A 23,814-nucleotide genomic window follows, 5' to 3' on the forward strand; every position below is an offset into this window, starting at 1 on the left:
ATTGCTGCAGAACCCTGCCCTTCTGCCCCTTGCCTCTACTAATGTCCAGCCAGTATGCATCACATGGCTCTCTGCCCTCCTTCCTGCAGGGGGTGACCTACATTACCACCTCAGCCAGCATGGGGTCTTCTCCGAGACTGAGATGCGTTTCTATGCAGCAGAGATCATCCTGGGGCTGGAGCACATGCACAACCGCTTTGTGGTGTACCGTGACCTCAAGGTAAGCATCCCTTTCAGTCCACCCCAGCAGCCGCATCATGCCCCTGTGGAGCCACTCACGCTATCGCAGGCCTCCCTTTCCACAAAGGGAGTCAAGATGCCCCACTCCTACCTTCAGATTCAAGGGTGTGTGACAGTGTACTCTGACTTCAGTGTGAGAGCCTTGATCCAGAACTGTGCCACTCCCTTCTTCTTAGAAGCCAACATTATGTGGTGTGCCATGACTTCTTGTTGAGCAACAAGAACAACGGTCTTCATTGTGGGTTACTGAAATCCAAGTTTTGCTGTCTACTTCTTCAGGAAACAGTAGTTTGAAGATGCAGACACAGACTGTTTTGCTGAGGAAGTGGAACTTGTTCCTCTTCTTGCCTGATGGAGGGCGCTTTTGCTCAAAGCACAGTGGGATTTGGTACTGCGGATTATTAAACAACTTGACACCCACTAAGTGAATCACTGTTGCCGCTTGATGTCAGGTGGGAAGGGATCATGCTTTGTGCCTTATTTTGTATATCATGACCTCAATACATCCTTCTTCAAAACTAAGTCTACCCACTGCAGGAGCTGAACTCATAATTCAGAAGCGGCTCAGTTTCTCAGCAGAGGCCTACCCTTGTTTGCCAGTCCTTCACAGTACTGCTACAGATGCCCAGACCACAGTCTGATAAAGGAGGGATGCGGTCGGCTGTGCTCCCACGCTCTCTTCTCCTTGTCTTCTCCCTTTATCCTGCTCTCCTCACAGCATGTGTCCGTTGCCCCTTCTTTCCCTACAGCCAGCCAACATCTTGCTAGATGAGTTTGGCCATGTCCGCATCTCAGATTTGGGGCTTGCCTGTGATTTCTCCAAGAAGAAGCCTCACGCCAGTGTGTGAGTATCCAGCAAGGGATCTATTCTTTAGCCAGCAGTTCTGCCCTTCACCACAGAACTGCCCTTCTGGTGGGATTGAGAGTTGTGGGACTTGAAGAATATGGGAAGCCTGTCTTTTTCTCCCAGTACCATCAGAAGCAATATGAGCTGCCAGAAGCTGCTCTGGTAGTTGACATGTTTGCATTGGGGCCTGCAGAACCCCTCTGCATGTAAAGCAGCACATGGAGCTTGAAGCATGTGATTTGTACCCCACAATTCAAAACATACCAAATGCCCCCACCCATTGGGCAGTCTATGTGTAGGCCCCTGTGCAAATGGTATTTAGTGATCCCAGTCCCTGCCCTGTATAGAAATGAACATCTGCACAGTACTTGTGTTTATGCCAAACAGGGTGTGATCACTAGCTCTGGTGAGTGGCCCCTGTTGGGAGACACTGGTGCTGCCAGGAATATGGCCCCTTACAGGATATTCAATTGAAACCACTTCAGTTTGGATTCTCATGAGGAGAGAGTACCTAGAGGTCATAACCAGTGTTCCCTGTAACAAGGATTCCCAGATGTGTTGACTACAACTCCCAGAATCACCAAAGGCCATTGCAGCTGGGAATGATGGGAGTTGTAGTAAACAACACTGAGAATCCCTGTTACAGGGGACATTGGTCATAACTATATTTAAAACTGTAATGTGAGAAGCAGTGAGTACCTACCTCTACTTACAAGCCACACATGTTATCACAGACACAAGTGGAATTCCCTCCCATACTGATGGTTTTTTTAAACTTAGGACTGAGTTGCCAGAGCATCCCTGTATATTAATAAAAAACGACTCTGTTTTTCATTGGCACATCCTGCTCACAGCCTCAAAGCCTGCAGATGCTGTGGTCTCCCTAACTCCTAGTTTATTCCACACCTACAGTGGCACACACGGGTACATGGCGCCAGAGGTGCTGCAGAAGGGCGTAGCCTACGATAGCAGCGCGGACTGGTTCTCTCTAGGCTGCATGCTCTTCAAACTACTGAGGGGGTAAGTGAGTAGAACCAGGGGGAGGTTGAGGTGGAGAGGGGTGGTGAGTGAGAGGCATAGCTGGCAGGGGGAGCTGGAATCGAAGCGGTTGCTGCACTCGAGAGTTGGGTGCTGCTGAACTAGGATGAGAGCATGGCAGCGGGAAAGGCCATTTTATGGCCAGTGTGTAAGACTGAAGGAATCTGCTTTGACACTTCCCTTCCTCTTCTCACAGGCATAGCCCCTTTCGGCAGCACAAGACTAAGGACAAACATGAGATTGACCGTATGACACTCACTATGGTAAGCCTCTATTGTCTGTCGAGCTCATTGAGGAATCAGCCTTAGCCCTAAATCTCTCTAGCAGGAGCAGCTCCCAAATGACACAAGGTGAGGCAGCAGCCTCAGGTGGTGAGTGTGCCATGGGGTGGCGAGTGCATGGGATGTCCCCTGCTGCAGCCAGCATTCATCTACATGCTGCCACCGCCGCCCCAGCCTCACCTTCACTGCCGCCCCTGTGTTCCCTACCTTGGTCCACCCCCTTGTTCCCCTCCTTGGCCTGCCCCCTCTTCTCTGGCCCCTCCCTCTGGGTCTGATCAGTACTGATGTCACTGCTCTTCTCCCTCACTTCCTGGGCATGTGCATTTTTGCTGGCCCTGCGTCTTGCTGCCCCCACTTTCCCTTCCGGTGCCAAGCTTGCCCGCTTTTAGTGCTGGTGAAAGTGCACAGCAGCAAGACACAGGAGATGGCAAAGGGTGTATGCCAGGTGAAGGGTGCCCGTGGAAGGTGAAGGGGGAAAGAGCAGCAGTGGCAGCAGCGCCAGTCTCTGACCTGGAGGGCATCTCCAGTGAGGAGAGGATAGAGTTTTGTCAGCATCAGCTAACCCAGAGGGTGGGGCCAGTGAGGGTGGTGAGGCGGTGTTTTGAGACTCGCCTGGAGTGACGAGGGACAGCAAACGGCTTCTGCTCCCTAGCATTGAATCTTGCCCTGTAATTCCTGTGAGTCTCCAGAAGAACTTTAGGTCACTCCAATGCCTCCAACCAGTCCTCATCTGGATGAGTCTTTTCTTACCTCACAGTGTTAATAACTGGGTTTCCATGTGGCTACAGTAAATACCTCCTTGACAGCTTCTTGTGGACTTGGAACATTTTTCAAAGTACTTGCTTTAACAATCCCTCCCTACCACAGAATTTTGGTTATGTCATCTGAGCATTTTGACACAAGGTTCTCCCCCACCAAATCCCCATAATTCAACTTCCAAATCAAATATCCTGACATTCTGGATCAGCCCTAGTTCTGTTAGTTTCCATGCCCTCTGTTACTTGGTTGGATGGATGGTGCAGCATGTTTGTGCGTCTGTGAGAAAATGATACACAGAATAATGTTTCCCACAACTGGCCTGATGAGTTGTGATTTTACAGTATTGCCCTAAGCCTCAGTAGATCACGGGGCTTCTATTTTTGGCACTCTGCAGACAATAACAAAGAAATTCCCTTCCTTAGAGAGCTTGTGGAAACAGTAAGCAGATGCAGTTCAGTGCTCCATGATAACTAGCTGGCAGGACAAGCTGTACAAGTCTTGCCAAGGTGGTCAGGCCATTGAGCATCCTAAGATGGAAGTGCCCCACTGGGGATGCAGTCATAAACTCTTGTTTGGCAGGTGATTATTTCTATTCTTTGTGCTCCCTGCTCATAAAACAAGAATATTTCTCCTTGTGGCTTATTGATGTGTGTCAGGGAAGATTATTGCTAGTTTGATACCCTTTGTATTTAGGAGTCTCTGTTTACACAAGAGGCCTACATAAACCCTAAGCATATCCAGCTGGCTTATCCAGAGGCAGACCATTAGTCCATGATGCTCAGTATGGTCAACAATGACCAGGGTTTCAGATGGGTACTTCTCAGCCCTACCCTGGATATGCCAGGGATTGAACCTGGGTGGTTCTGCATGCAAAGCATGAGCTTTACCACTGTACCATGGTCCCTCCCTGCTCTCCATGTGGACAGAAGTCTCTGTTTGACTGTGGCAGCTAATGATTCTGACAAACTGGAAAGAGTCATTCCAGCCTTCTTCAGCACCACCACCTGCCTGGCTAGTCATCCTCCAGTAGCACAGGAATTCCTTTTGCAGCAGCAAAGAGGGAAATTGCTGTTCTGCCTTATTCCTCGCTGCTGCTGGAAGAACCAAAGCACTGCCAAGGGGATGAGTGGCAGTGCTGCTCTAGTGGGACAGTGCTTTTGATTTCTGGGTTGCAATATCCCCTCTGTTGTCATGAATTCTAGTACATAAAACCATGTATAGTTTGGAAACTTCGCTGCTGGGTAAAAAACCTCACTGTCTCTCTCAGTGTATTTGTTCTGTTCAGGGATCTGTATCTGTGTACCTTGTTTTTAGATTGGACTTTTCACTTTAGATCAGGCCTGCTCAACTTCGTATCTGCAGATGTTTGTTTGTTTGTTTGTTTATTGTTAAATTTATATACCGCCTTTCATTAAGACAATTCCAGGGCGGTTTACAGCAAAATTTAAAAACAAGATGGTAAAAAAGACACAATTAAAATATTAAGTGAAAAATATTAAACAAATCTGATTAAAAATTTAAAACAAAAGCATACGTAGGTAAGTATGTTGGCCTACAACTCCCATAATCCCTGGCTATTGACCACTTGGGATTATGGGAATTGTAGTACAAAAACAGCTGGGGGGCTAAATTGAGCAGAACTGCTTTAGATGCTTGCCTCTGTATTTGCACATTGAAGCTGAACTGCTCCTTGTGTTGAGCAGCTGGCAGTTTTGTACAGTTCTGATCACACTTTCTAAGAAAGGGTCTGGTAGGCCTGGGAAAGCTCCAGGAAAGGAGAATAAAAATGATCACTGGCACTGAGACACATTCCATAAAAATTTGAGGTTAAGAAGGATTGCTACTTTTCTATCTAGAAAAGAGACAAGTTAGAAGAGATGTAATTCGTGCACAGTGAGTAGATGGCGGGGTGAATATGAAATATTTGTCATTCAGTGTACTGCTAGAATAAATTAATGTAATGATATACAGTATAACCACAGCAAACTCAGGTGGTCACTTGGGCTACTCCCAAAGTAAAGTAATGGTTTCTACATACTTGAGGGGGGCACTCCGAAAACAAGGTAGTGATTTTTACATACTCAGCAGTGGGGGGAGACTCCCTACATGTACGCAGAAATATATCGTTTGTAAATTTAAAAATAAAAATCAGCCTTCTCAGCTTCTGAGGCTTTATGGAATGCTGAGGGCATTGAGAAAAGAAAGTGGTATAACTCATCTCATTGTTTAAAGAGGCAGAACTCCTATCTTTGCTGCTATCTATAAAGCCCTAAACAGCTTGGGCCCTGGGTATTTAAGAGAACGTCTTCTTCGCCATGAGCCCCAGTGCTCATTGAGATCATCCGGAGAGGTTCATCTGCAATTGCCACCAGCTCGTCTGGTGGTTGCACAGGGACAGGCATTCTCTGTTGCTGCCCCGAGACTCTGGAATGCGTTCTGTGATGAAATAAGAGCCTCCCCATCTCTGATGACTTTTTTAAAGTCCTTAAAGTCCTTTTTCACCCAAGCTTTTTAACTTGACTGTGGTTTTAAATTGTTTTAAGGTTTTAATTTGTTTTATGTTGCTGTAAACTGCCCAGAGACGGAGGTTTGGAGTGTTGCACAAATATAATAAGTAAATATATAAATAAATTAAATATAACTTTGAGAGTAAACAAAAAGGTACCATGCAGCTCCTGAAAGCCTAGCTCTTGACTCCAGTGGCTGAAAGACAGAGTCCTCACAGAGGGCTGTACCACAAAAAAACTGTGGTTTTAAATTGTTTTAAGGTTTTTATTTTTGTCTTAATTTGCTTTAAGTTGTAAACTGCCCAGAGATGGGGGTTTGGGGCAGTCTACAAATTTGATAGATAAATAAATAATAAATATTTTATTTGACGGACTTGCATTGCTGCTAGCCATTCATAGCTATGCTACAGTTCTGGATTTCTCCATTGTTATTTGTGGACAGCTCTCACTTTTGCCCCTTGGGAAGGGGGAAAAAAGGGTTTTAAAAGAATCAGAAACTGGACAGGCTGTGTGAGCCTTTAACGTTGAGGCCTGTAACGTTGAAGTTATGAGTCTGAAAAGGAAAATGGAGGATGAGGGAGAGAAGGAATTGGCCTGCTCAAGCCTTTAGTAACTTATTTTAGTAAGTGCTTTGCTCCGTGTGCTGACATTGAGAGAGGCTAAACTGACATGCATGTGGGACAGGGCCTTCTCTGTTGTTGCCCCTAAGCTCTGAACTGCTCTCCCAATGAATGTTTTGACATCTGTGTCTTTGACATTTGTGGGTTCTTTATTCTAAAAGAATAACAACTACAGTTCTTTGTATTTAATTCAGGCTTTTGCCCCTTAAGGGTTGAAAAGTTTCTTCGCTCTGTTGCTGGCTGTTGCTTTTTGGTGTTTTTATGGTTTTTATTGTTTTAATTGATTTTAATGTATTAATGTGATATTAATTGAGTTTTATTGTATTTTAATTTTGGAAACCACCTTTGGATGAGTTTTATGAAAGGTGGTATAGAACAATAAATAAATAAAGACCATAAAGCGGGTGTGGGATTATAGCTGACAGGGTTGTGTGCTGTGAGGTTTAAAAAAAACACCCCTCCATTCCTCCCCTATACAGATATGTTTCAGGAGGGAGAATGGAAAAAGGACACCTTTTTCCCTTTCCCACTTTCTGAGACCCTCCACCTCGACAAACACATTGTAGCAATACAATGTTCTGGTTTAGGGATGACCCACTACAATGTTCAGCTCAACCCCAAACCTCTATGGCACAGCAGCGGAAGGCATTAACAGAATGAGACAGAAAAAAGTATCCTTTCCTTTCCATCCCCCACCTCATCTCACCTCTGCAAGAACCTGGATCACACTACAAGGCTCCAGTTGCAGGCTGGCTGTCAATCTTGAAGATCCTGAACAAGAACACTCCTCTTAGAGGCTAGAAATATGCTGCAACAATTTGTTGTGGCTCCCACTTGTATGGAAAGAATAACAGGTTACTAGGTAACAACTTTCAAAGGGGTAACCATGTTAAGTCTGTTGCAGCAAAACTATAAAGAATCCTATGACACCTTAAAGACTAGCAAATGTATTGCAGCACAAGCTTTCATGAACTAAAGCATACTTCTTCAGATGCATGAAGTATTATCCTCAGTTTGCAGGTGGTGTGTGTGTGTGTAGAAAAAAATGAGTGATGCCTAATGACTATGAAATATGTTAAATAAATATGCAAAAGGTACTGTCCGTGACAATTTCAAGTAAAACTTAATTTGCACATTTAAGTTTTACATAGGATAGTCACAAACTACCTCTTACATTTAAAAGCCATTTGGCACCACTAAGTACAATTTTTATTCCGTATACATGTCTGTCTTTATCTGTCTGTCTTTTTGTGTGTGTGTACACATCTATATAATCTGCCAGCTGAGGATAAACTTTTGTGCATCTGATGAAGTGGGCTCTAGTCAATTAAGGCTTATGCCACAATACATTTGACAGTCTTTAAAATGCTGCAAGACTCTATCCCTAGTCAGACATTTTGTTGTATATGCATACATGTGTCTGTACACATGTACATGCTTTTGTGTGAATGACTGTATATGCATTCACTTTAAAGAGGAACCTGGGTACAGGTCCCTTAAATGCATGATACAGACAGGATGTATACTACTGTACATGTGTTGTACGTAACATGTGAATAACTATGTGTGCACACGGTACACAGATTGTACATGCGTTGAACATAATGTGTGACTAGGGCTTTTTAATTGAGATGATTGGGTAGAATGCTCTGCATAGCCATCATAATGCTTAGGCTGTTAAATTGCTAGAGGCTGAGAGAAAGTTAAACTGAGTAGAGGACTTTGGACTATTTTACGTTTCACCAGACAATTGGTTGCTATTAGAGACAGCCTAATGTGTTGGGCGAACCCTTGGGTGGCCTAATACAGCTGCTCTTATGGTGCTGCGCTCTGCAGCTGTTGTTCTTATGCACTCAGAGTAAGTGTTTGTTGTAGAGTTTCAGAATGCAAATTCTAGGGTCCTAACAAGGGCCATGACAGTAACTCATGTTCTGAGGCCTCTCAAGATTGTTCTGTGTTAGTTGATGTGGCATCTCACCCAGAGGTGGGATGCGGCTTGAAGTTATGGAACAAGGAGCCAGCGAAGCTGAAGTGAACAGAGCTGAGGAGAGTTGTCTGACTGGTCAGAAGGATTTGGTCCTGCCTTTTCTCCTGCCCCTCCCAGCTTCCTTGGAGCTAGTATCAATAATTTTCCATCTCACATATCAACTGTGTTTTTAGGAGCTCTGAGAGGCATTGTCTTCCCTTTTCTGTCATTATGGCCAAACCTTTTCTGGGTGTGCAAAAGAGCTCTTCTTCCCCACCACTTCCATTCCTTCAGAGGATGCTTGAGATGCATCCACTCTCCCTAAACCAAGGCACCACTGCAGTGTGTTGAAATGAAATAAGCGTCTTTTGTGAAAATATTGCAAGTGGGGATCTGATTTAGATGAGACATTGTGATCTAATTCAGGGGTTCCCAACCTTGGGCCCCCAGATATTATTGGACTACAACTCCCATCATCCCCAGCTACAGTGGCCAAAGGCCATGGGGATGATAAGGGTTATAGTCCAACAAAGGACAGAGCTACCGGACTACAACATCATCCCTATTGGCCGTTGTGGGGATGATAGAAGTTGTATTCCAAAAACAGCTGGAGGGCCATAGTTGTACAATCCTGGTCTAATAGATAGAGAGGTTGGCTTCTACCAGAGAAACCTGGGTGCACATTCCTGTTCAGCCATGGATTGATTCCCTTGCTAAGATATCATTGGACAACTCACTGTCAGTCAGTCATCTCTGTTATCTATAGAATATGAGAATATGAAAAATCTGCCTCACAGAACTGTTGTAAAGGTAAAGATTGTGAAGCACTCTGCACATTAAAAGTGTTAATATAAACTATTTCACTAATAAATGAAATACTGGGGGTGAGGGAGGTAGTGATTTCTCTTATTGATATTGGTATCCTGCCTTGTCCTAAAGGTTCATAATGAATATATTTGTAGAAATACAGGTCTAAAACTATTAGATCACCAATAGTTAAGAAGAACCCTACTGGATCAGTCCAAGTCCAGCATCTTATTTCCAGTAATGGCCAACCTGATGCCTCTGGGAATCCCTCAAGCAGTACATGAAGACAATATGCTTCCCTATCTTCTCCCCAACATTGGTGTCCAGAGGCATACTGCCTCTGAATGTGAAGGTTCTGTTTAGCTACAGTGGTGCCTCAAGACTTCTGTGCACTTGAAGCAGACTGCCAAACGCTGCCCCCATCCCCGTATGCACCTCTTCCCCCTCTTTCTCTTTTTGAAAGCAGGGGCAGGAGGACATCTCACTGCCTTGCTGGAGCCCCAGTAATCTGTTGCCTGAGGTGATGTCTCACCTTGCCTCACGGAAGGGTCACCCCGTCCCGCTATCATAACTGATCCTCCAGGAATGTTGCCTCCCTTTTTCAAAAAAGGCATCTAAGGACCAAACTAGAACCGATGTTTGCAATGTCGCTAGCCCTGGCATGCTTGTTTTTTCTTCTGTAAATAGCACACATAGGGACAAGGAATTCAGATTGGGACTTGGATAGCAGAGCTTTTACCCTGCTCTCACCATGGTCCAAATCTGGATCAACCCACCACCTGCATTTGTGCTATTTACATAAGTCAACGCAAGCACACCAGAGCTAGTGATGTGACTAGCATTGCTTCTAGTTTGGCCCCAAGCTAGTGGCCATCACCACATCATGCAGCAGTGAATTCCAGAAGTTAACTACTCATTTTATTGGTTCTGAAACCACTGCCAGTCAATAGGACGGTGTGACCCTGAGTTCTTGTATTATGAGAGAGATCAATCTTTTTCAATCCTCTCTCTTGATACCAAATAATTCCTTAAGAGATTAACCCTCCAGCAACCAAATTCAAGTCCATGAAGAAGAGCCTTGCATTACCTCAGGAAAATTTCCAGGCTTGGATTTTGGTAGGCCTGCAGTGCACTTGAGTTCTATAGCTGTGTTGCCAGAGGTGGGCCCTGCCTTGAAACAGAACGAGGTGGTTGCTTCATGGGTGGTCCTTTTATGAGGCAGGATGAGACAGTTGCCTCCAGCATAGGCACGAGGAGCACAGGGAGTGGCAAGTGCTACCCATCCCCATGAGCACCACCATTGGGGCCTCCCTGCCACCCACTGGCACCTCCCTTCCTCAGTCCACAGGGATGTGCTGTTCCTTTTCACATCCTAGTCCCACTGGGGTGCACTTCTTCCTCCCACAAAGCAAGCTAGCTCCCCCCACCACTGTGAGCCAGGAAGACACCTGCCTGTACCACCTGGCTTGGTGGCACAGTCTAAGAGGGCTTATGTACCGCGGCCACCGTTTCAGCAGCATGGCCTGAGAATGCTGAGCACCCACCTGCAGATTGAAGGTGAGGGGGCTGTGGCTATTTGCTATTAAGCTTCCTTTAGGATGTGACTTACTCAAGATGGAGAATGTGTGGGTTCATTCTTCATTTCTCTAGTAAATGTTTGTGCGTTTGATTAATGGGGTGCTGCTCTTGCAAAGCCATGCATTTCATTCTTCCAGGCTGATCATCTAGAGCTCATGTCTTGTACTAGATTTATTAAGGGTGTACACATTCCCTCCCACAGTCCTTTTCTTGCACACAATAGAACTGGGTAATACTTATAGAAAGGGGGAGAGTGAGGCAATACAATCTGAGTCTATCATGATGATCTGTGACGCCTCGGCTGCCTGACTGTTTGACAGGCTATAGTGATCAGCCACCTCTCCCATAAAGAGTTAACCGGAAGTGAACCCTGTCCTGAATGACAGGCTCATGAATTCCAGAGATCTGCCAATCAGCACACCAGTTGGGTGGGACCTAGAGAGCCGTTGGGAGGAAGAGACTTCTTTGTTAGAAGAAGCTGGCTGGGAGTGCAGAGGAGGACATGTGGCCTTGAAGGTTGGATGCAGGGAAATGTTTTTGCAAGTCCTGGAAAGCCAGGAGGGCAGGAAGCTTGATCCTCAACCAGAGTTTTGGTGAAAGGAAGCCAGGGCTTTGGCTTCAGGAAGTTTAGTCTAGGGAAAGTTTGTTTAGTCAGATTTTGCATTAAGACTTTCTGTTTCTTTTGTGTGGTTTTTTGTATATCCCTAATGCTGGTCTAGTATTATTTATCTGCAATATAACTAAACTAAGAAACACTAGCCTTCGACCATCCAGCCAGGGTGTTGTAAAAGACTCTGTAAGTTTTGATTGTGCTTTTGTATTTTCCTACATACCTGTTCCTTGCAACTGGGTAACCTTGATCTTTAAAGCGTGCCACCCCAATTTCATCTGGGATGCTTTTTGAAGTATCCTTGTAACTTACTGAGTGTTTTTACCTGTAACTAAAAGCTGAGAAAGCCACAGATGGAATCAGTCTGTAGCCTTTGAAAAAACTTGTTTTTTCTTTTTGTTGCTTTCTTTACAAGCCTCATCTGAGTGGATTGTTAACTCAGGAGAAAGAGAAGGCTGAAAGGCGGCTTTTTCTCTGGTGCAAAACATGCCTCAGGAGCTCAGCAGCTATTAGTTTTATCCCCACTTGTAGGCTTGCACATGGAAGGTTTTTTTTAAGAAAACTAGAGAGTTTTCCTTGGGATTTCCACCCCAAGCCCAGGGAGGGTCAAGCTCTGTAATAGAGAGGGGTGGTGGTGGCAGCCTTTAGAACCTACCAAAAATAAAGAAGAGTTTTAGGAGTAGCCTTTGCCAGAAAGCACTGCAGGGATGAATCAGCATTTATTTCCCTCATGTGAGCTTGCTTTGAGACAAAGACTGTAATCCACTACACAGGCTTTTAGAGGTATTCACATAAAGCTGAAGAAGATGGGGGTGGGGTGGTGGGATATAGGGTAAGGGGTATGAGGAAGCAGCTTTGAATGTCATTCCACTGTATGAGGCAAGTTATGGAGAAAATGCACTCTGCATGGTTACAAGCTTTCAACCAAAGGCAGAATTGTTGAAATAATGTCCCCAGAAAGTCAAGGACTTTTACATGTAGCACTCCTGACAGCATTTCTCTAGTTGCTTGAAACAAGGGTGGGCAAAAGGTGTACTTTACTGGATCTACTGGTAGATATAGATCAACAAGGGTTTCTGGCTTTCACTTGTTTAACAATGGCAACAAAGTTTTAATAATAAATAAATAATAAATAAATAAATAAATAACAATTAAAAAGTTCTTTTTATTTTTGCCTTCCAAATTAGGCTGTTAGAATCCCCAAACTGTAGTAACTCAAATGTGGGTTTGTGCTTGTCTGTTCAGGTCATCCCAGTTTATGGCTAATGGGCTGCAGGAGGCAATTGGCTCTACCTTCAAAGGACCATTTTGCATCTGGTTCTTCTCCCCCACCCCCACCCCCTTGCCACCACACTGTTCTGCACATGGCTGCAGTTGAGGATTCAGAGCCCTCGTAAAAAACAAAGTGGAACCCACAAGTTTGAAATCTACTTTTACCAGTCCTAGAACATCTCACTCTCATTTTCAGATATACTCCTCCCCACACTTCTCTTCATCTAACCCTGCTCTTCTCATTTCTACAGTCTGTGGAGCTGCCTGACTCCTTCTCAGCTGAGCTGCGCTCTCTGCTGGAGGGGCTGCTACAGAGAGATGTCAACCGCCGCCTGGGCTGCATGGGCCGTGGGTGAGTGCTCTTCAGGGGCTGGATGGGCTGTAGAGGAGTGCCTAGCTGGGATCTTAAGGTGACCCACCTTTTATACAAAGAGTGCTTCTAAGTAGAGTGGAGCTGAGTTTGCCCTTAGGCTGTGAACATGTTAGTGTTCCACTAAAAAAAGAAATCTAGAAAGAGCAAACGTGTTGTTTTCAGGTGCTTTCGTTGCCGCCATAAGGACAGCCTAAAATATGTCTGCACTAGATTTCTTGCTCATGTATTGTGTACACACACACATGCATAGGCGCACGCATGCACACACACGTGCACACACACACACACACAAATATAGATATATAATTTACTAGATTTATATATTACCTTTCTTCCAAAAATTGAACTGTATGCAGTGTGTTCTTGGGAGAATGGCAAACAGGAGCCTTTGGCCAGGCACCTTCTAGTTCTATTGTTTTCTGAAGGAAGCAGAACACATACCTGTGATAGATAGGTGTTCATATTCTCAGAAAACAATGGAACTAGAAGGGAGCGTATTATATAGTCCTGTGCCAAAACTTCTCGTTCCCTCCCCCAGACTTCTTACCAACTCTTGGCAGGTCATGTGAACCCACCCAAATGTGTCACAAAGATACAACAGGAACGAAACTTCTTTCTTCACTTCCCGCTTCTGACGAAGTAGTAGGTTTTGGCCTATTCAAGCTCTTGCTAGGAAAACTTCCCCTCTAAGCAGCGCTTAGATTAGTGCAGGTGTGTACTCTGCACTAATCAAATTCAGTGAATGGGCAATCCAGATTTTGTGCTAAGCAGGGCTGTACCTAGGGGGCTGGGGGTGAATCAGCATGTGTGGAGCCTCCTTAACATTCTCCTTAACAGGCAGGTGCGCGGGCAGCCTGTTGAGTGAGCGGAGCAGGCTGCTTGCCGCTCACTGCCTCAGCCACTGCTCGCTGCTCCCACCCCATGAGCCCGCTTCCAGGTATGCATTTTGAAGGCTGCAATCCCATATACATTTATTCCCTTTCTTCCCTCCCCCCTCAAGAAAAGTTGGGGGGAGGGAAAGGCACCGATTGACTGAGCAAGCTGCAAGTGAGCAAAAGACCCTCCTCTCTAGCCAGCCAGGCAGGCTGGGGCTGGGGCTGCTGTGCATCGCTGGGGGACCGGCTGGGGAAGGGATGCAGTGGAGGCACATGCAGGGCCATCCCTGGTGGGGGGGCAGTGGAGGTGCCCTGGGCATGGGAACCAAACCTGGGCAAAACGGGCATCTATTTCTGCAGGAGCGTGCAGAAGAAGGAAGCTAGCAGAAATGGGCTCTCTTCTAGCAAGGGAGGCAAGGAGCAACGGCTGGCGGGACAGCTGGCTGCGAACTCGTGGCTATGGCGCACTGGCAGACCCGTGGCTCCTGAGTGAAAGTGAAGCCCGAGAGCAGCAAATAAACAAAAACAACTGCTCCAAATCAAAACAAACTGCTGCAGCAGCTGCATGCACCGACACTGCTCCAGAGTGGTGCACGAGAGGAGCTTCTGGGAAGCCCCACGTGAAGCCAACTCCCCATCGAGGGCTGGGGGAAAGTTTCAAAAGTTTCCATGCAGAAGGTTTCAAGTTCCCTCCCTGGCTTCTCCAAGATCGGGCTGAGAGAAATTCCTGCCTGCAACCTTGGAGAAGCTGCTGCCAGTCTGTGATGACAATACTGAGCTAGATAGACCAATGGTCTGACTCAGTATACGGCAGCTTCCTATGTAAGGCCACTTTTGATTCCTCACTGGCCATGCCTCGGCCATCCAATCGCAGCATGCTCTGGGAAACACCCAGCCAATGGGCAAGCTGGAGGAAGGCGCCAGCAGGATGCCACCTTGGGAAGGGCTTTGAGGTTCAGCGCTGGGAAAGCGGGCAGCACTCTCGGGCGCTCCTGGGAGCCCAACACGGCACTCTTCTGGCAGACAAAAGGGCCAGAGCAGCAGGAGGATTGGGATCTCTTTCACTGGAGCTGTGATTTATTTTGTGGGGCAGGAACCTAAAATGTCAGAGGCAGCCTGAGGCAGGGGAGGAATACACAAGCGGAGGAAGGAGCGGCTCCTCCCCCGCCGAGCCCCAAGCACACATCCTGGTGACTGGTTCTGAGGCGGGAAGGTGGCGCCAGCGAGGCTGCTGAGTGAGCAGCTTACGCCACCACAGCAGCATCGCCGCAGTGGCCACCACAGGGCCCCTCCAAACACAGCCAAATGTTGTGAACATAAGAACAGCCGTGCTGGATCAGTCCCAAGGCCTGTCTGGTCCAGCACCCTGTTTCACACAGTGGCCCAACAGATGCCTCTGGGAAGCCCACAGGCAAGAGCTGAGGGCATGCCTTCTTTCCTGCTGTTGCTCTCCTGCAACTGGTATTTAGAGGCACCCTGCCTCTGAGGCTGGAGGTGGCCTATAGCCCTCAGACTGGTGTCCATTGATAGACTTGTTCTCCATGAATTTACCTAACCCCTTCTTAAAGCCATCCAGACTGGTGGCTGTCACCACATCTTGTGGCAGAGAATTCCATAGATTAATTATGCATTTTGTGAAAAAGTGCTTCCTTTTGTTAGTCTTAAATTTCTTGGCAATAAGTTTCATGGGATGACCCCTGGTTCTAGTGTTATGCAAGAGGGAGAAACATTCCTCTCTATTCACTCTCCCTACACTATGCATAATTTTATAGACCTCTATCATATCGTCCCTCAGCCATATTTTTTTCTAAACTAAAACTATTCAGTCACTTCTCTAATTCCTGAGATTTCAGCAGGCATTACTCCCATACACTTACAAATGTATTTTCAAAGCCATTAGAGCTAGGGACTTTTTAAAAGCCTGAGATTCTCAGGAAGCTGGATATTGTGGCCTGCATGTGTTACACAAATAGAACAAGTTTGCTTAATTTCTCTTATTTTGGACAATTTATCCAGAAGTTTTTTAAATGCTCTTGCATAATTTACTCTGGTTTTGCTAGTCCATAGAGAAGGGCAAGGAACTCTGTCCCTGAATCACTGGAAACCTTATTCAGTCACTTCTCTAATTCCTGAGATTTCCACAGGTATTACCCCCATACACTTAGAAACGTATTTTCCTAGCTCTAATGGCTTTGAACTAAAAAAGAAGAAGAAGAAGAAGAAGTCTGAGATTCCCAGGAAGCTGAATATTGCACATATACTGCATTCTGTACTTCTGCTCAACTGTAGTGGCCTAATGAAAACTAAGTTGCCACAGTTCTCTTAGTCCTTTATTGCAACAAAATGAAACCAGCTACACTTTTTAAGCAAACGGGGCACACCACTCTCAAGTGAATGTATGGAATAAAGGTGAAAAAAGGGATTCACTAAGCTGAATCCCAATGTATTTTGAACTACAAAGCTTTTCCAGTAAGGAAATTGTACAGCAGTTTGATTTACACAAAGACAACATTCTCGTTGTGTTTCTGTCCATGAATCTCCTCCCCGGTAACTCAGTGGTCAAAGGAGGGCTCAATATTATCTGATGCCATTTCTCCAATAGGGCCCTTGAGGTAAAGGAGAGTCCCTTCTTCCAGGGTGTGGACTGGCAGATGGTTTTCCTCCAGAAGGTGAGTTGGAAAAAAAGCTAAGCTGCAGAGGCAACACCAAAAAAATAGAAGCTGGAAGCAGAAACTGAAAGGGCAACTCTCTTCTGTCCCTTGTCACTGACTTTCCCCCCATTATGTCTTTGCAGTACCCACCCCCTTTGATCCCACCTCGTGGAGAGGTGAATGCAGCTGATGCTTTTGACATTGGTTCCTTTGATGAAGAGGACACAAAAGGAATCAAGGTATACAGGGAAAGCCCCCCCACCCCGGTCTCTTCTCCCCAGTTTGCAGTAGTCTCTTTTGGGCAGCTCTAGCTTCCTCTTCTGCTCACTGTGTTGGAACTGCAATCCCACGGCATTCCTAGCCACAGTCTCCTTTGGGATCATGGACCCTTGTACTACTTAACAAGGAAAAAAATCTCTCATTGGCATCCATGGGAATTTTCTTCCCATTATTAAAAACAGCTATGAAGCCCCAATCCAGATCTGGACTATGGTGGTTGTAGAGTTCCCACTGCTCTGCCCCAACACATTCCCAGTCCACAGGAGCTACTGATCTGGCTGCTATTTAATCTACTCAGTTGAGAACCAAGCCTCTTGGCCACAATAACAGACTTGATGTCATGACGTCTGTCCCTTACAAAATGGTGGAGGACCAAGGTGGCTGGAACTTTGGAGGCAATACTGGTGACAGAATTGGGACTGAAGACTGCATTCCTGGGTTTTTTCCCTAGGGGCTAGTGATACTGTAGACCAGGGTTTCTCAACGTGTGGGTCCCCAGATGTTATTGAACTTCAACTCCCATAATCCCCAGACCCAGTGGCCTTTGGTTGGGAATTATGGAAATTGAAGTCTAATTACATCTGGGGACCCACATGTTGAGAATCCCTGCTGTAGACCAAGGGTTCCCAGCCTTGGTTTCCCCAGACGTTTTTGGACTACAGCTCCCATCATCCCCAGCCACATGGCTTTTGGCCATAGCTGCAGTCCATCATTTGGCAATCCAAGGTTGGGAACCCCTGCTGTAGGCAAAAGAATGACCCAGAGCATAACAACTTGTTTTCTGCATCAAGGCAAGGTCCATCTAGTCCAGCATGCTGGCTGACCTCCTGATTAATGAAGCATATGGGTCATGAAGGACTATGGAGGCACACCTAGGGCTTGTGTGCAACTCCCCCCATCAGCAACGTGTTGCCTCTCTTCCAGAGCGCTTCTGGAGCATTTCACCTGCTTGCACAACAGTGTGTGTGTGTGAGGGGGGAGACTGGAGTTGTTGTGTGTGAGCCCCAGTCATGTTCCCACAGTCCCTTGTGGTCCATGTGCTTCACTAGTCAGGATGTCAGCCAGTACCTCCAGAGATAGCCAGCCAGATACCCCAGGAAGCTCACAAGCAGAGTATGGTGGAGGTAGCCATGCCTCTTGGTTACCTCTGACAACTGGTACTCAGAGCCATACTGCCTCTGAACATGGAAATGTAAAACATGGAAATGTAATTGACCGTGGCTAATAGTGGGAGGAGGCAGTGGTAAACCCCTCCTGTATTCTACCAAAGAAAACCACAGGGTTCTGTGGGTGCCAGGAGTCGAAATTGACTTGACGGCACACTTTACCTTTAATCGAGGTGAGTTTAATGCATTCTTTAACTACCTCGATAAATACCCAGAATCACGAGTTGTGGTAATGAATTCCACAAGATAAATACACTTTGAACAAGGATGCTAGAACTTAAAGATGCTGAACTTTGGATGCTGAACCAATCTGTTAGCCATACAGTTCCTTCTTTGTGGAGGTCTGCCATCTATCTACATCCCTAAGACTTATTTTTCTTTCTTGGACCTTCCACATACACCAATGGCAAGCCTTAAGACTATTGTCATTTTGTCCCCTATTGCAGAACAAAGTTGGTGGGTTTCAAGAAGTAGTAGGAAGTTTTGAGGGCCTGCCTGTGAAGTGTTAAGGATAGGCCCAGGGGTGTAGCAAGGTGGGAGTGGGCCCGGGCCCAGAGACAAGATTTTAAAATGCCCCCCCCCCCAAAGCTCAGCTCATGAAGTAAATAAATCTTAAATGAGGCTGAATAGTGGTAACAAAAAGCATAGTAAATACACACACACACACACACCCTATGTGCCACAATAGAACATCATCCTAAATTATTTTTTAAAGGTTTTGTAAATTGTGGACGATGCAAGTCATTTAATGGTACTAGAGAAAAACATGCTGTTCTGGTAGCTCCAGGTCTTAACACTCACATCAATTTTGGAGGATGAATACAACTGAAGGAAGCCCGGGTGGGTGCGTGGCTGGGGGAGTCAGTCATGTGACTTGCTTCTGGGCCCCCCCCCACCAGGCAGTGGGCTCCCAGACAACTGTCTCCCCTTGCCCTATTATAGTTACGCCCCTGGATAGGCCAAAGTCCATTTAGCCCATCCCATAAATTCTGGTCAGCGGTGCCTTACTGACTCTCAGAAGCTGGGAGAGACCATCTCTCGTTTGTCTTCCTTGTCTGGCAATTAGAGAAAATGTGCCTCTGAAAATGGTGGTATTGACATTAGCTGAACTGGGTGTATTTCCAGGCAATTGTGGGTAGGTTGGGAAGTGACATAATGCAGATGATAAAAAGGGTAACACTGGGGCAACTAACTATGCCAAGGACTTGATTTAAGAGAGGGAAAGGGAAAGGCTGGGACTAGGAGGCATCTGCGGTTGCTCAACAGTCACCTTACCTGCTTTCTCATTCCAGCTGCTGGATAGTGACCAGGAGCTGTACCGCAACTTTCCACTCACCATCTCAGAGCGCTGGCAGCAGGAGGTGACCGAGACTGTTTTTGAGACCGTCAATGCTGAGACTGACAAGCTGGAGGTCCGCAAAAGAGCCAAGAACAAGCTTCTGGGCCATGAGGAAGGTGAGCCCCACTGCTGGGAGGACAGACAGCAGCTGGTCTTGTTCCTCAGCCCAACTGTGCCCCATGCTAGGACCACCTCTACCAGCTAGCCAACTCCACCAGTTCAACCCCATAGGGCATTTGCTCTTGGAGACCCTTTGCTAAGATACCTTCTTCCCCATTCACTGTGGGACTGGATTAGCTGGGCTCTGGCTCCTGCCTTGCTTTTCCAGGTGACCCTATTTGTTTGCTGTATGCCATCCATGACACTCTTCTCTTTGGCTTCTCTGCTACAGATTACGCCCTGGGCAAAGACTGTATCATGCATGGCTACATGTCAAAACTGGGGAACCCTTTCCTCACTCAGTGGCAGAGGCGATACTTCTACCTCTTCCCAAACCGGCTGGAGTGGCGTGGAGAGGGAGAGTCCCCGGTAAGGAAAGAGTTCCTGCTCTAAGTCAGGCATAGGGTGGGGTGAGGACGTCACATATGTGCACAAGAGCTTGATTTTGGGCTTGGATGTGTATGTGTGTGTGGCAGGGGGGTGATTACAGTGCTTGGAGAAGGGATGACCTGGATGCAGGTAGGGGATGATGCACAATGCATGTTTAAGCTGATGATTGGAGGTGATGTGCTTTCTCTGTCTCTCACCAGTTATTTTTCTGTAACCCTTCAATAGCAGTCCCTGCTCACCATGGAGGAGATCCAGTCAGTGGAGGAGACACAGATTAAGGATCGAAAGTGTATCCTGCTTAAGATTCGAGGAGGCAAACAGTTTGTCCTGCAGTGTGATGTGAGTTTTCCTCTCCTAGAAGAGTGTCTGAAAAATGCAGAGATTGCCAAACCCTGTGTGTAAAGTGATACAGTTGGGTTCAGTTTTATTCCATATCAGCCGTGGGCTATAACAGAATTTCAAAGTGCAGTACATAGAATCACTGAAACTGCATGTTTAAAAATGAAGTGATACAAACTCCACTTTGAGCCCTCAAGCATTGTGCTGGGTAGCATTTACCCCTCCCCACTCCAGATTATTTATATATTATTTGATAGGTGGGCTGTGCTAATAATAATAATAATAATAAGCATTAATATAGCACCTTTTGAGGGTCCAAAGGGGTTCACATACATTAAGGTTGTTCACATGACTGCTTGGGCTGGGGCTTGGAAGGGCTGGGGGAAGGCAGGATCATACCTACCTTCCCCCACCCAAGCAGAGCTCCCTCTAAGCTTACCTGTGCTGCGTGCCCACGATTGCCGCTGCAGTGAGCGGCATGGGGATTCAGAGCTGGGAGGAGTGAAGCTCGGCTGCCAGGAATCCCACAATGCACTGTTCAAGCAACGCAATGCACTGGGGAATGCCTGCTGCCGGGACCCTCCTTCCCCCTAGCTCTATGGTCAAGCTGGCTGCTGGCAGCCGGAATGGAGCTGCCAACATTCCGCTCGCCCACATGATTAGGTGGTGAGGCTGAAGTGTGCATGTACACCCTCTGACCTCACTCTTAGCCTGGGTGCAAAACCTGGGCTACCCAGCAGAGGAGCGCTGGGATTGCTCACGATTCTGGCTGTCCTCATGACCAGCCCTACCTGGGTATGGCAGTTCTAGCCTGGGTAGGGCTTGTCGTGTGAACAACTTTATCATCTCAGTAAATCTTGCAACAGCTCTGTACGATAGATCAGTGTTGTTGTCCCCATATTGTAGAGAGGGAGCTGAGATTAAGAGACAATGAATTGCCTAAGCAGGGCTGGCCCAGCAATGAGGTTTGGTGAGGTGGTGGTCTCAGGTGATGGATTGGAGAAGGCAGGGTGGAGGCCCTTCATACAGCTAATCTCTTTGCCTTTTGAAAAAGTAGGGGCGGGTAATGGAGGATCAGGAAGTATGAGTCCACACTTCCTGCTGCTCAGTTCCCTGCTCCTTGCTTTTTGAAAAGTCAAGGGGCAGGGAAGACCAGTGACCATGGGAAGGAACAGCATCACTTATCGGACAGGGGTACAGTTCAGTACAATTTCAGGACTTCATTTATTAAGCTGGGTTTTCAGGAAGTGGTTTATTAAGAGATCGGCAATGAAGTCTATTCCACTTCATGGAGACACTCAAAACCACTTTCAGACATAGTTTCTCCACGGAAGATCTTGGCAGAAGTCAGCGGGGAGGGAAATACAGCAGATGTTTGGTAAGCTGGAAGCATGCTAAACCAGAAGGGTACAACCACAAAATTTAAACTTTAAAAATAAACTTCAATTAGGGGGATAGAGGAGGGCCCCTAACCCACAGTGTTCCATACTATGCCACCTCTTGTGCAGACAGAAAATATTGGGATGAGCTACCCAAGAACTTGAGGTAGAGTTCACTCCCTAAGCCAGCTAAGGCTCCACATGCATTTCATTACACAAACCCACTGAAGCTCGCATGTTTAAAAAAAACCCTCCTCCTGGAAATATCCAAGGAGATGTAAAAGCTACTGATGTGGGGACCAAAGCGGGGAATGTGAGACTTCTATATCAGATGAAATAGAGAAGTGCAGAAACAGGAAGCTCGAGAAACTTGCACTTCCTGTTCTAGTCTAAGATGGCCTTTTGTTTCCTTTCAATTCTTGCATTTTGTGATCACTAGATCCTCTGTAGACTAGGAGGTGGGAAAGTGTGTTGTGCAGTTAACATAGCCAATTCACATTTTAGCAAATTGTAAATAAGCTTTATGTGCTCTGCATGGTACGATTTGGTGCCATGGACATTTTCTCTGCAGTTGGAATAATCTAGCAATTCTCATTCATTCATTCATTTATCATATTTCAGTACCACCTGATATATACATCTCTAGGCGGTGCATGCACAAGAGAAAAGCAAATCATGCAAATCCTGATACCGAGTTAGGCCATTGGTGCATCCAGCCAATATTGTCTACTCAGACTAGCAGATGCACTTCAGAATCTCTGGCAAAGGACTTCCCCAGTATGTCCTACCTATCTGGAGATGCTATGAATTGTACTTATGCAACTCTTTGACTGCAGTGAGAGTGCAAAGCTATCACACTGGAATCAGTGGGCCATGAATTTTGACCAGATCATGCCCCCCACGTGTTTAAAACAGGAAGAGTTGAGCTACTGAGAGTCCATGCAGTACTGTGTATTTTTATTATTTCTTTGTTTTGCATATTTCTATACTGCCCAACATATACATATATGGGTAGTTTACACAATATAGCAATATTTTAAACAGCCAATGATTAAAACAATAAATCATTAAAACAGTTAATTTTTTTAAACAATATAAACATTAAAACTATTTAACTGATTAAAAAGGTATATTTTCAGCTGTTTCTTAAAATCAACCAGATATGGGGAGACTCTAATTCCATTTGGGAGTGGATTCCAAAGTTAGTATTGTATATAGTATATTAGTAGATTCTCTCTCATACACACAGCCTTTGTGATACAGAGCAGCAACTGAGAGCAGTTCCATTTTCGAACATGACAGAGTAGGGCAGTTAAGAGGCTTATTTGTTCTGATGGCCATTGAGTCTCGGGAAATTGGGGGGAAATCTGTGGGATTGATGTGACAGGAAAAAAATACCCAATACTAAAGGCGCTTAAATTATTAATTAATTAATTAATTAATATTTACATTTATATCCCACTCTTCCTCCAAAGAGCCCAGAGCGGTGTACTACATACTTTAGTTTCTCCTCACAACAACCCTGTGAAGTAGGTTAGGCTGAGAGATAGGTGACTGGCCCAGAGTCACCCAGCTAGTATCATGGCTGAATGGGGATTTGAACTCGGGTCTCCCCGGTCCTAGTCCAGCACTCTACACCACGCTGGTTCCTAAATAGCTTCATTGCATAACTTATCCAGAAAGACTGAAGGGAGATTTGAACACAATAGGTAAGAAACTCCAGAACTGTGATTGACAACTAATATTCAAAAGGAACCATATTGAAAGGCTGGTGAGCTAGAGATCATTGTCCAAGCCCACTATCTCACTCCCACATGGCTCCAGATACAAGCAAAGGGCTCCTGAATACCCTGTCCAGCGTGGACAGCAACAGAGGCCTTGGCAGAACCCTTCCCTTGCGGTGTACCATGGCTCTGATTCCCATGTGTGATCTAAGACATGGACAAATGAGACTGAACAGCCAAGCAGAGAAGAATTTTGATAGAGCCTCCCATGCCACTAACACTGGAGTGGGGGGAGGCAGGGGGAGGAGGTTCAACAGCCCCCTGTGTGTCTCAATGCAGGAGGAAGCGTCTAAGGCGAACGATAAGGGGCTCCTCGGAAAGGGGACTACACAAGGAAAACTATGCATAGGAAGCTCCTGAGGCCAGATCGAGACTCTCTGTCTCCAGCTTCCCTAGAATCTGGGTGAAAGCTTTGGTTCTAATGGACTGGCACAGAGAGGCACCATGGGGAAACCGTGCCTGGAAGCCTTAACCATTAGGAGTAATGGAACACATTAGAAATAATGAAACACAGTTTGTACACAAGGCTCTGGATGGAATGTCGAAGAAGGGAGT

General features: G+C 46.1%; 1 protein-coding gene across 2 annotated transcripts in view; it reads left to right on the forward strand.

The window, feature by feature from the left end:
- GRK2 (G protein-coupled receptor kinase 2) overlaps positions 1-23,814 on the forward strand; it is a 50,903-nt gene that overhangs the window by 24,953 nt on the left and 2,136 nt on the right. For both annotated transcript variants that reach the window (XM_053286977.1, XM_053286978.1), the window contains 10 exons: positions 90-220; positions 990-1,084; positions 2,000-2,107; positions 2,322-2,388; positions 12,777-12,877; positions 16,376-16,442; positions 16,568-16,663; positions 19,162-19,324; positions 19,600-19,736; positions 19,983-20,096. In XM_053286977.1, the coding sequence (XP_053142952.1) occupies positions 90-220; positions 990-1,084; positions 2,000-2,107; positions 2,322-2,388; positions 12,777-12,877; positions 16,376-16,442; positions 16,568-16,663; positions 19,162-19,324; positions 19,600-19,736; positions 19,983-20,096 (1,079 nt within the window). The remainder of the gene's footprint in view (positions 1-89; positions 221-989; positions 1,085-1,999; positions 2,108-2,321; positions 2,389-12,776; positions 12,878-16,375; positions 16,443-16,567; positions 16,664-19,161; positions 19,325-19,599; positions 19,737-19,982; positions 20,097-23,814) is intronic.

This window comes from Hemicordylus capensis, chromosome 1 (assembly GCF_027244095.1).
Source record: "Hemicordylus capensis ecotype Gifberg chromosome 1, rHemCap1.1.pri, whole genome shotgun sequence".
NCBI lineage: Eukaryota > Metazoa > Chordata > Lepidosauria > Squamata > Cordylidae > Hemicordylus > Hemicordylus capensis.